Below are 12975 nucleotides of genomic sequence, written 5' to 3'. Positions count from 1 at the left end.
TGTAGGAAATTAAACAGTTAAAGGAGTAGTTCACATTTGCTGATAATTTACTCACCACCATGTCATCCAAGATGTCCATGTCTTTTCTTCAGTCGAAAAGAAATTAAGGTTGACACTGGCTGGAAGGGGCAGTGCAACATATACAATGTGACTGGGGTGGCTCCAGCCTGAGAAGGGGGAGGCTGCACAGGACAGTGACGGCAGAGCGGACTCACCGCAGGGAAATGGTCGTGCAAGAATACACATATGGGATCACCACATATGGAACCTGGCCAAGCACAAGTTACACAAGCATACGAGCACTAGGCCTGGTGTCAGACGCTCCACAATGTCTGACTGCCGAAGAGGTGCGGAGGAACTCACAGGGTTCGCCTAAGTGGGGAACTCAACTGGAGCAGAGTTGCACGTATTTACTCCATGTGGAGGGAAGTGGAGCAGCAAGCCGATACTACGTAGGTTATAAAACCTAGCCAACGTGTTAGGTGTTGCCCAGGCCGCAGCTCTACAGATGTCTGTCACCGGGGACAAAGAGACACCCCTAGTGAAGTAGGCTCTCAACCCGGGTGGGCAAGGCACGCCTTGGGCTCCATAAGCCAAGGCGATGGCATCCACTATCCAGTGGGCCATCCTCTGCTTGGAGACAGCCTATTCCTTCTGCTGGCCTCTATAACAGACTGAGCTGATCTAAGGTCCTGAGGCTTTGTGTTCTGTCCACGTACAGGCTCAGAGCGCGGACGGGACAGAGAAAAGCCAGGGCAGGGTCTTCGTCCTCTGAAGGCAGCACTTGCAGGTTCACTGACTGGTCCCAGAAGGGAGTGGTAGGAACCTTGGGCACATATCCAGGCCAGGGTCTCAAGATCAGGCCGAATTCTAGGCACGATTCATCGACCGGAAATGAATGTAGGTCGCCTACCCTCTTGATGAAAAGTCAAAAGGACCAGAGACAAATCCCAAGAGGGTATAGATGGTGGGCGAGGAGGATTTAGTCTCCTCGCCCACCTCAGGAATCTGACAATCAGGTCGCTTTTCCCAATTGCTCTTTCGCACAACTGCTCTTTCGACTGGGCAAGAATAAGCCAGTCGTCAAGAATGAATGAGTATGAGAACAGCACGCTCGCACATGGGAGCAATGGCCACCTCCGCAACTTTCGTGAAGACAGCGGGCAACAAGGCCAGTCCGAAGTGTAAGATGTGCCCATCCCTTGAACCCAAAGCGAAGAAACGGTCTGTGTCGAGGGAGAATCATGAAAGAACGCGTCCTTCAGGTTGATCGCTGCAAACCAATCATACGTTTCAGCTTAAGCATCTTGAATGGCAGCCTGTGATGGGACCGGTTCAGTACATGCTGGTCCAAGATTGGTCATAATCCACCACCTTTCTTGGGTACAATAAGTACGGGCTGTAGAAGCCGGTCTTCATATCGGCTGGAGGGACCGGCTCTATTGCGTCCTTCGCCAGTAGGTGCACTGTCCGCCAGAACACGGGTGGAGCTCTGGGTCAGAACCACCCTCGTTCATGTCCATGAGCGCCTGGGACTGCTGGACATGGCATGGAGGGCGGAAGCAGCCTCCAAAAGCCGGCCTTAAAAGTCTATGCCGAGACATCGGACAAAAAATTAAAGTCCTTGGACAGGAGGCGTGGATTACCCTGCCAAGAGGAAACGAATACTGGACACAGCTACATCGCAACCACGCTCCACTGGCTGGATATCCACATACGCCTTAGTTGCCCCGCTGTCAAGGGTGGTGAGGAGGGAGGAGCCACTAGGACGGCTTCTGGCACTATATGGTACCGTCCATGTCATAGTGAGGAAAAGCCCACTTCCTGAAATAATGGTACCTGGGGCAGAAAAAATTCAGAAACCAATCGGACAACTGGGAAGGTTCGAGACGTGGTGGAGGGTTCCACGCATGCCCGACCTTCTTGGCAGCCTGGGAAAGCATAGCCGCCCATTCTGGATCGGACTCAGGCAACACTACACACCCCAAAGGGGGCAACGCAGCTGAATCCTCATCTGCAGAGGACTGAAGCTCCCCCTCTGATGCTGCGATTGACATCTGGTTGTCAGATGGAGAAAAGGGCCAGTGCGTTACTTTGGAGGCTCCAACGGCGGCAGTGCTTGTGAGGCATGAGGGACCCAAGGACATTGCCTCAGCGAAGAAGCCCTCAGGGTAATCCTCAGATCACCCTGGTCATGTACTGAAATAGGTCTATTCTGAGATTCAGATCGATCCGCAATGGGAACATGAGCAATTCACAAAGACTGCCTCAGCATGCCGAATGCTCAACTATTGTGGCCGTCTGCTGGTGCCAGGGAATGACCATATCCAGAAACGCACAAGCGGAATGACATCCTGAAAAGGACGCAGGGTCCTTGTGTTGCTCTTTTAATGAAAACAAAAAAAATAGAAAATAAAAAACTCTTCAGTACATAAGCACACCCGCGGTGTGATTGGGGTACACACTCACCGAGACTGACACACACACAAGCAATGTTGTGAAAACAGCAGTTGTAAGTTGTAAATGCTTGCGGCTGGGCTATCGCTGACTGCGCTGTCACACCAGCACTGGAACAGAGTTCTTCTTCCTGTTTTCAACACAGTCTTCAATATAGCAGCAGTCTGTAGAAACTCAGAGTCAAAACGAAAGCTCAGCTTCTAAGTGAAAGACAATGTCCTTCTTGTGTTTTTAGTTGGAAATACTTTTGTGTTAGGATTCCTACACATCACGCACCTGCAACGCTTCTGTGAACCGAGAAAAACAGAAATAAATCAGTAAAATGAATTAATTAAATAGGACTAAATTAAATATATTTCACTTAAATAATTAACAGAATAACAAAAAAAAAATGTCCTGTAGTTGGCTGTAGGTTGCTATGCTCTTTTTTGTGACACACTTAACTCACTGTAGTTTTCTTTGCATCTTTAGTAAATCCATGGGGGAAATCTGGTGCTGCGCCCCAAAAAATCTTACTGAAAACCTTTTTTTTTTTACATAGAGGTCAACCTCAAATTTGGAGCAACTTATTAAGATTTCTAGCAGTTTCATATTTTATATAAAATAACATTCATAAACCATTTTATAAACTTAAACCTCTATAACATATATATTTTTTTTCCATTTTTAAACTTTTTCACTGCCACAATTATCTGCCAAGTTTCTTCGTAAAAGGAGGCCAAATTTATTTGATGTGAATTTTTTACACGTGAACATTATTTTACTCTGGACCCATGTAACTTTTTTTTTTTAATTATCTGTACGTTATATCAGCTGTATTTAGGATCATGTATTTAAAAGGATGGAATAATAAACAAACTAAATTAATTCCAGGTTAGGTTAATCATTGAAATTAACGAGCTTAATGAATACCTCGCGACAATTAAGCATTTAAATATCGCTGCAATCATAAAGAAGATTGACAGGAGCTGTTGGGTTCTGTGGGGTTTCTGAAAGAGACGCTTGTTTCACGTTTAGTGTTGGATGATCGCTCTTCATGGCTGTGAGGGAGATTTGTATATGGAAAGGGCTCATTTTAGCCCTTTTCCTCTTTGCTTTTGAGGGACAGGGATCAGGACCGTAAGTAAATGTGCTTTGAAGTGAATGAAAGTATACCATCTCTTTTAACCTGATTCAAAGTTAATGCATTTCTAACCTGATCCCACGTTAATTCGTACCAATTCATACGACCCCACTCGAATTTGCATGATTCTTGCTAATTCGTACGTTTTTTTTATGAATTGCCAAACTTCTATTCAATAGTATGGATTACCTACTCCTGAACCTAATCACTTGGGTTTAGACAAATCGTATGAAGCCACCTTAATCACTTGTTGTACGATTGGTCGTGAGCTGGCATTGGCATTTCTCAGCAATTACTGTTGTGTTTGTAGTCTCTAGTACAACATCATGGCAACTCTGCCATGGCAACTCTGATTTTATACACTTGCATGATTATGTTCAGTTCTGATTTCCTGTACTAAACGTCTTACTGATGTTTCCACAGAGCCTTCTTGGTGTCGTTCCCTGCTGTGATTGAGTTCGGCTCGGATGCCAAACTGTGTGCGAGTCTGTTAAAGCCCAATGAGAGTCTCAAGATGACTGTTTCTCTGCTCGATGATCAAAATAAGACGACTCCACTTGTGCAGCACACTTCTTTGACCGAGTTTCACCGTAGCTTTAGTTTCAAGGTCTGTCATTGTGCAGCACATGCAGTATTTTTTCTGCTTTTTATTTATTTAACAACACTTCTCTACAGGCTCCACTAGGTGATGTGGAATCTGTGCAGACGCTTAAGGTGGAAGTCCAAGGGAGGACCTTCAAAATGACCGAGGAGAGGAAAGTCATGTTCAGATCTTCTCTACCTTTGACCTTCATCCAGACGGACAAACCCATCTACAATCCAGGACAAACGGGTGAGCTGTGAAGGACCCTTGTTTGAGTCTTAGAAGTGATCAGAACTTGTAGTGTAATGGACTGACTTCATGTTCAAGTTCATCATGTAATGGATGCAAGTTCTTATCGGTTTTCCCTTTTGCAGTGAATTTCAGAGTTGTGACCATGAATGCCAAATTTGTGCCCCTTGATCAAATGGTATGTCTGCATCTGTCCCATCCATTTATTTTACTGGTAAACAAGTTAAATGCAGGTTGTTAACCTCATTCATGTAACTTTAATGTCTTCTATTTGTCTTTACAGTACAGTCTTGTGGTGGTGGAGGTGAGTTTCCTCTGGTGCTAGTCGTTTTATGTCTGAACCTAAAGACTTGCAGAAATAAAGAAGTTTCTTTTACCGAGTTATTTTTTTGATAGGATAATCAAAATTATCGGATCGGTCAGTGGACAAACGTTGCCTCAACGGGTTGGATCTTGCAGCTTTCTCATGAGTTGAACCCAGAGGCTCCGATAGGCATGTACACACTAAAGGCTTTTAGTGATGGCCGAATGATCTCCCAGGAATTTGAAGTGAGAAAATACGGTAAGTCAATGTTTGAGAGCGAATTATAACAGCAGAGCAGAGGTCCTCATTAAGCAGTTTGTTTCTGGTTTAGTTTTACCCAAGTTTGACGTGACCGTAAAAACACCACAGACGTACAGCGTTGGCGTTGTGGGACTGAAAGTTGAGGCTTGTGCCAAGTGAGTGATTCTTCCGTTCCTGTATTGTGGGTGGATGGGTCTTGATCTCATTCCTTGTAACATATCTTCCCCAGATATACATATGGCCAACCTGTACCTGGTCAAGCGTTGGTGGAAGTATGCCGTGAGCCATATCAGTTCTCTGAGGTTCCTGGCCTGACTCGTCTGTGCCAGAATAAAACCGTTAAGGTGTGACTCCTGCCGTTCAGAGCAAGGCTTTTCTTCTGCTTCTGCTTGACATTTCACTGACTATCTCTGTTCTGAAAGCAGATGAATGCCACAGGCTGTGTCTCCGTTACCTTCAGGACCTCTATGTTTTTCAACACCAAATTTGAGAGAAACATGGAAGATATGTTTCAAGTTAACGTGAATATCACAGAGGAGGGAACCGGTGAGTTATAGGCTGATTTAAACTAGTGACGCATGTCTACTTGTTTGTTTGGTTTATTCTTGTGCTTTTTCGTCCCAGACGAAGTTGTATCAAAATCCACAACTGTGACCATTACGTTTGAAGTTGGGAATATCACATTTGTGGAGCTCCCAGAGACTTTTAGATCTGGATCACCGATTGTTGGAAAGGCAAGTAAAAGTTCATGACGTTACAGAAGACTCCATATTGGTTCGCTTTCCTAGCCTTGTCTTTTTCAAAAGGTCTTGGCGTCTTTTTTCAATGGGACTCCAATTGCAAACAAAGCAGTCTATCTCCTGAATGGGAACAATTGGCCTGATGAGCTCCTGCTGAATCTAACTACTAACCAGAACGGACTGGCCACGTTCTCCCTCAAAACTGTTAAACTTCCCAAGGCCGATCTAAATCTGGTGGTATGATTTTTTTTTTTTTTTTTTTTTTTTCTCATAAGTTACGACTTCTCTCACAAGACTAAAATTGCATTTGTTCTCTAGGCAAGCGCAACTCCAGCAAGTTTTGATGGTTATAAATCCCCATACTTCAGCACAGATAGGAGGGTTGTTCAGCTTCTCCAACCTTCTGCTCCTGACAGCCAAAAGTTCAGTGAACTGACTATAGTGAAGCTTGAGCAGCCGCTCAAATGTGGTGCTGCATTTCCAGTGACCGTCAAGTATTCTTTTGTTGGAGAAACTGGCAACTACAACACAAACATCATCTATATGGTGACTGAAAAATATTAATTTTATTGTTTTCGGTTTTCATTGGGCACATTTTATGCACTGGTCTCTTTTGTCAGGTCTTGTCCAGAGGAGTGATCGTCCTCCATGGATCTCAGCCGGTCACTGCGAGGGCTTCTAATGCCGTCACGACTGGCTCTGTGTCGTTCCAACTGTCTGTCAATGTTGATATGGCTCCAGTAGTGCAGATTCTGGTCTACTGTGTTCTGCCCAGTCAGAGTGTAGTTGTTGGTACAGCGTCGTTTGACACTGAAATGTGTTTTCAAAACAAGGTATGATGTGCACTAGCACCTTTTGGCTTTAAGTGGGGAACGATGACATGTCTTCCAGTGTGTTGGTCCTTGTTCCAGGTGTCTCTACAGTTCTCTCCTGCTAAGGCGGTTCCTGGTGAGGAAAATGTTCTGACAGTCTCTGCTCAAGCGGGATCCCTGTGTGGCCTCAGTGCTGTAGATCAGAGCGTCCAGATCTTGAAGCCAGGGACTCAACGCCTGAGTCCTGAAATGGTATCCATGTGTGGTTTAGTATTCCTGTTGGACTTTATTTGACATCCAGGTTCAACTTTAGGATTTGAGTGTCCTTCTGGATCAGTTAGACAAATCCTTACTATTACGACGTGGCTGTTATTTTTAAAGCCATCCTTTTTAAAGCTTAAGACCAACAGACCAAATGGTAGTGCGTGTAGTTCAATTTTTCAAAAGTGTGTGATATGCTAACACCTGTCAGTCAATATTCATCTGTTTGCATTGACACCATATGAGATCAGAACTGGACGCATTATCATTGTAAAGCTGCTTTTGAAACAAGTAACTATAGTGCTTTTACATGAACGCAGGTGTTTAACTTGCTCCCGGTGCGGTCGCAATCAGATTATCCATTCAACGTTGAGGATCAACAGGAGTGTCTTACACTTCGACCCCGTCGAGCTGTTCCTACAGATCATGCCTATACAAGTTTCAAGGTAAGTCCTTCATGACCATGTAGTAACTGAATATTACAGGATCCTTGATTTCAGTTTTGTCTTGTTTCTCTGGCAGAGTATGGGGTTGAAGCTCGCAACAAATCTGGATGTACGAGAACCTGATTGTCTGAAGTACAAAGACCTGGTTTATTATCGTAATTACCCCAGAAGTAGGTCTATGCAGTCATTAAGTTATTTTCATGTAAACTGACTTCTTGAGCCTAAGGTGTTGTATTTAATCTCAATCTTTTTTTTTAAAGGTGTATTGTGTAATATTTGGGAGGATCTGTTGACAAATGCAATGTTGCATACGTAAATGTTCAGTTTAAAGACCTTAAATAATAAGCCGTTAAATTTTTATTATCTAAGGCTTTTTACACTGAATCGATTCTGAAGAGAAAACGCAAAAGTGCCTTTGCGTTATCACTACTTATTCTGCGTTTTTCGGTGGGAAATCCGCGTGCATATTGACGCAAAATTGTGAATTCGACGTAGAATGTGCTTCAGGCGGCTAGGTGGTGCACTGCCACACAACAACGCCAAGTCCGTGTGCCTGCGTACAACCTTCACTGACAAGCAGACTTTTGTTTTTTTTTTGTTTGTTTTTTCTTCTGCTTACACGGGAACACGGCGGTGGAACATTTTTAAGATGTCCACTCTGGAGGGTGCTTTCACTTTGTTTTTAAGCCCCAAAAACACCGTCGCCATGTAAATGAAAGGCACATCCGGTCAAATATTTTTACCTTTTCACCTGCGAGCGGTCTCGTATAAATAGGGCCTTAGAATGAGCCATTTCATTTACATGCTCAACAGGTTCCCCTTACATTGAAATGGTCATTTTGTGCCGACATGTTTCTACAGTGACCCTAAATGGACCAATGCATTGTCCCAAAGCAAGCTAAAGTGAATAAAACTTACACTGATGAACTAGTAACAGAATTATTCGCAGTGACATTGTTTTACTGAATTAAACCTAATTTATCTCTGTAAAGAAATCTCATTGCTTAACTGGCTACTCTCACACAGATGTCATCGTCTGAGACAGCAATGTAACTTCTGTTGATGGCAATTTCACAACTAGATCCCACTAAAAATCACTCGCTTCACCTTTAACTCCAATAAGACGGGTTGTGATCTTTTATACCTTCAGAACATGTATTCAAAAAGCAGGCACTTCTAGTCTTAATGTCTCATTTCAGTATTTGATTCGCGGTCCTATGCGGCATCTGCGTTGGAATCCGTTTCTGTATCAGAACCACGTCTGCGTGAGGGCAGCTCCACCAATGATGTGACCATCAGGGTTTACTTTCCAGAAACCTGGATCTGGCAGCTTGCTCAAGTGGGGTTAGTGAAACGTATCTAAAGCTACTTGCCTAGTTTTTAACTCCTGCCCACTTGCTTCTATTTTCTGCTATCCGTTCCTCAGAGACACTGGATCCACAAAAGTTCCCCTCAAGGTTCCTGACACAATCACCACATGGGAAACGGAGGCGTTCTGCCTGTCTTCCAATGGTTTCGGTGTTTCTGCTCCTGCTCTGCTGACGGTCTTCCAGCCCTTCTTCCTGGAGCTCTCGCTGCCGTACTCCATCGTCCGGGGCGAGTCTTTTGAGCTCAAGGCCACAGTTTTCAGCTATCTGTCCGAGTGCATCATGGTCTGTCATGGTTTCTTTATAAAATGGATCTGTATAGAGAAGACGTTGTGTCTTTGCCTAACGTGTTCTTTCATTGGCAGGTTCGAGTAACTCCAGCTCAGTCCTCGGCTTTCACTCTGAAACCCCTGAATGATCTGTCTTCGTCCTGTCTTTGTGCCAAAGGGAGAATAACCCTTAAATGGGGTTTCACAGCGTCTCTCCTTGGTCAGTTTTGGACTTTGTCTCAATTGTGGTGTTACTCACCATAGGGATGCACAATAGTAACTTTAATCTGAATTAAAGCACTTTAATTTAAGCACAAATCAAGAGAACATCCATTCATAGTTGACTTAATCTATCTTAAACGATTGATCACCACTTGTCTGTCAATGCAGGAGCTGTTAATGTGACTGTCAAAGCTTCAGCTGAGTCGTCCCAGAATAGATGTGGCACTGAGATCGTGACTGTGCCAACGAGAGGACGCGTGGACGTAGTCACTCGAAGTCTACTTGTCCTGGTAAGTTTTAACCAGCCGTCTGGAGTTTGATCATGGAGCTCATGCTGCTTTACTGATGTGGTGTTTTTATTGCTTTTATAGCCTGAAGGAGTTGAAAGGACAAACACCCAGAGTTGGTTCCTGTGTCCAAAGGGTTTGTTTGCACTCAATTATTCTCAAACATATCCCCCTTAGCCTACAGCCAAACATTAGCTCTGTGCTGACCTGTTCCTCTTGGACCGCAGGAAATGTCCTTTCTGAAGATGTGACTCTGACGTTCCCTACAAATGTGATCCAGGGATCAGCCAAATGCTCCGTTTCAGTCCTAGGTAAAGCAGGTCAATTTTGGAGGAACCAACAGTGACATTCAGCAGAATAACATGGCTTGACCCCCTTGTTTCTATTCCCCTCGTAGGAGACATAATGGGTCGTTCACTGAATAATCTAGATGGGTTGTTGCAGATGCCATATGGCTGTGGAGAACAGAATATGGGGGTTCTTGCTCCAAATATTTACATACTGCAGTACCTGGAAGGCACGAAGCAACTCACTGCAGCTGTCCGAGAGACGGCCACAGGCTACATTCAAAGAGGTTTGGACGACAATCTCTTAACTTTACTTGTTAAACTCCCTCCAAAGGACGTTCAGTTCTTTTCCCATTGGAGCGTGACTCTTAATTTCATGTGGATTTTGACTTGAACAGGATACCAAGCACAACTAAACTACAGGCACAGTGATGGATCATACAGCACATTTGGTTATGATGAATCGAATACATGGTGAGTTTCATGCTGGTTCTAGACTTAAGTCAGCCATTTGTTTTCTTAGCTTCTCATGAAACTTCCTCCATGGTTAGGTTGACTGCCTTTGTCATGAGATCTTTTGGCCTGGCGAGGAGCTTCGTCTTCATCGATCCGAATGTCCTTCAGAGTGCACAGGATTGGTTGGTCAGCCAGCAGGTTTCAGACGGCTGTTTCATGCAGCAGGGAACTCTGTACCACTATGAACTGAAGGTGGTCACGGGTTTCCTCAAATGCACCATAATGTATTCAAGTGATTATACTCTTTTTAATCCATTTACTGGTGTTTTAGGGGGGAGTTGACGATAACATTACCATGACCGCCTATATTACTGCATCACTACTTGAGATGGGCGTCCCCTCCACGGTAAACTTCAGTCGTTATTATCGTCCTTATGCTACGTTCACACCGGACTCAATTGACATCATAACAAATGACCGATTAGTGGGTGAGGGTGATTCTCGCTCAATGTGGGACAACAGGTCATCAAACTGGGCGCAGGACAGGCGGAAGTACCGCTGACAGCGGCCGTCATCCAGCACAGCTCCTGGAGTGAGCAAATGGTGAAACTCGCCAAACGGTTCGGCTCTGAAGGGTCCGGTGGACACGAATACGGCGACGATGATCCCCCACACCACAGTTCTGCTCTCTATAGCAAATGCAGAGCGGTGACGCTCTCAATCGACATAAAAAAATGGGCGCCAACGAATTTTGATTCTGAAGTGTAAAAACAAAAGTTTGAAGAGAAATTTACGCGCGTCCGACTCGAAATCTGTTGGCGGCCTTTTTTTCTTTTTTTTTTCTTGATGCCTGAATTAACACAAAGTGGTCAAACTAGACGTGAATTTTATGCGCTATTCGCGTCCGGTGTGAACGTAGCATTACAGATGACCATCCTGTTCTGGCTTTAGTCTGACGCTTGCTTTGATTTTTCAGGATCCCGTCATTTCCAATGCTCTGTCTTGCTTGAGGCCTGTTGTTGGGAACGTAGGAAACACTTACACTACGGCTCTTCTGGCCTACACCTTCAGTCTGGCTAAAGAGACCGCCACTCGATCACAGCTTCTAACCACCTTGAATAATCTTGCCATTTCTGAAGGTGAAATTTTCAAGCCACTGATATTTATCAGGTTCTTTGGCATGAACTTTAACCCCTCCATCTCATCCTAAGGCAATAAACTCCATTGGTCTCAGACTAAATCTGGTGATACTGTGGCGGTGGAGATCAGCTCGTACGTGCTGCTAGCGGTTCTCACAGTTAAGCCCCTCACAACGGCTTCTCTGAGCTATGCTAACCGCATCGTCAACTGGCTGGTGACCCAGCAGAATCCCTATGGAGGCTTTTCCTCCACCCAGGTGCCTCTGACTACCAAACATAAGCACAATCAACCATATGTGAGTGGAGTTTAATCATTTGCTTGTTTTAGGACACTGTGGTGGCTCTTCATGCCCTGTCTGTGTACGCTGCTCAAGTGTTCAGTTTGACTGGCTCCAGCACCGTTACCGTACAGTCCTCAGTAGTAGGAGGAGACTCTTATAGCTTCAGCGTGAATAAGGACAACCGGCTGCTGTATCAGGAGAAGCCGCTGAAGAATGTTTCAGGCAAATATAGCGTTAAAGCGTCAGGATCCGCTTGTGTGTCTGTGCAGGTCTGTATCTTCACCCTCTCCATTTCGGTTTCTTTTGTGCACATACTAATTCTGTTTTATAATAGATTGCGTGTTTCTACAACATCCCGACACCTATTAAAGTCTCCAAGACGCTGAGTGTTGAAGCGAAGGTGACCGGAGACTGCAGACCGCTTGGGGCGAATCTTATGTTGAACTTCACAGTGAAGTAAGGATATCTTTGGACTTAAAGCAACAAGCATGAGCAGATTTAACTCATTCAAGCTGCGTGTTCCTGTTGTCTAAACCTCTTTATTCCCCTTCATTCAGATACAATGGTGCTCGAGAAAGTACTAACATGGTTATCGTGGACATTAAGCTGCTGTCGGGCTTCACAGCAGATACGTCACCGGTTTGTATGGATTTTAGATGACTTGTAAGATGCTTGAAGCTCCTTGATGTAATTCTCTGTAAATGTTTTATTCTCAGCTTGGTTTTCCACCCAAGTCGTTCGCTCCGCTAGTGGAGCGTGTTGATGCTGAAGATGATCATGTCCTAGTGTATCTGAAAGAGGTGAGACCACACTGGGTACATTACTAGCGATCTCCTTCATGTCTGTGTGCGTCTGTGCTCTTCATCTCTTCTGTATTGCAGGTTCTCAAAGGCTTCCCCATAACTTACACACTTCGGCTAAAACGGGTTCTTGCAGTCAAAAATCTCAAGCCAGCGGTCATCAACGTTTATGACTACTATCAGACAAGTAGGCCTTCATTGACTCGTGCGTTTGGCTGAATTGCTTGTATGCGTGGTCTAATTTCTTGTCTTTTTTTTTTTTTCCAGGTGATCAGTTTGAGACCACATACACGTCCCCCTGTCCATGATTGTGCAGAGCAAAACTGGCTATAAACATGAATCAAATAAACCATTTTTTTAAAAATAAGTTTTGTTGCTGGTTTCTGTTGATTAAAGTTTGAGTCTGGAAGCTGCTCTACAGTGATGAAAGAAATATTACAAATGGTTTATGGATGGAAGTTCCCACTCTAGTGTTGGCTTGCTGCTCCACTTCCCTCCACATGGAGCAAGTGCGTGCAACTCTGCTCCATCACACCCAACCAACAAAAACAGGTTCTTAGAACGTTTTGCTAACGTTCCAAATAAGTCATGAATACTATTTTTGAATGTTCTCTGAACATTAAAACATTTC

At 44.4% G+C, this 12975-nt stretch overlaps 1 protein-coding gene across 1 annotated transcript; it reads left to right on the top strand.

Annotated features, from left to right (window-relative positions):
* Positions 1–3414: 3414 nt before the first annotated feature.
* Positions 3415–12708, top strand: LOC148973613 (alpha-2-macroglobulin-like protein 1). Its single transcript, XM_089119240.1, has 34 exons — positions 3415–3576; positions 4004–4187; positions 4256–4412; positions 4538–4590; positions 4696–4716; positions 4809–4974; positions 5048–5132; positions 5207–5321; positions 5403–5523; positions 5602–5711; positions 5784–5954; positions 6036–6263; positions 6338–6550; positions 6629–6781; positions 7111–7236; positions 7313–7406; positions 8436–8580; positions 8663–8888; positions 8969–9092; positions 9263–9384; positions 9466–9517; positions 9609–9692; positions 9779–9955; positions 10067–10142; positions 10220–10376; positions 10456–10530; positions 11101–11263; positions 11336–11520; positions 11592–11813; positions 11879–12000; positions 12102–12183; positions 12261–12344; positions 12426–12531; positions 12612–12708. Exons 1-34 carry the CDS (start codon positions 3494–3496, stop codon positions 12650–12652), a joined length of 4323 nt encoding a protein of 1440 aa, XP_088975366.1. The 5' UTR covers positions 3415–3493; the 3' UTR covers positions 12653–12708.
* The last annotated feature ends 267 nt before the right edge of the window (positions 12709–12975 follow it).

Source organism: Pimephales promelas, chromosome 14 (genome assembly GCF_988280905.1).
Source record: "Pimephales promelas chromosome 14, fPimPro1.hap1.1, whole genome shotgun sequence".
Classification (NCBI taxonomy): domain Eukaryota; kingdom Metazoa; phylum Chordata; class Actinopteri; order Cypriniformes; family Leuciscidae; genus Pimephales; species Pimephales promelas.
This window is presented reverse-complemented; position numbering and strand designations above follow the sequence as displayed.

Bases quoted from the DNA above. Each gene is read 5' to 3' on its own strand.
- LOC148973613 (XM_089119240.1), top strand. From the start codon at position 3,494: ATGGCTGTGAGGGAGATTTGTATATGGAAAGGGCTCATTTTAGCCCTT. The intron at 5,712-5,783 runs GCAAGTAAAAGT...CTTTTTCAAAAG, and splicing joins GATCACCGATTGTTGGAAAG to GTCTTGGCGTCTTTTTTCAA. The intron at 12,001-12,101 runs GTAAGGATATCT...CCCTTCATTCAG, and splicing joins ATGTTGAACTTCACAGTGAA to ATACAATGGTGCTCGAGAAA.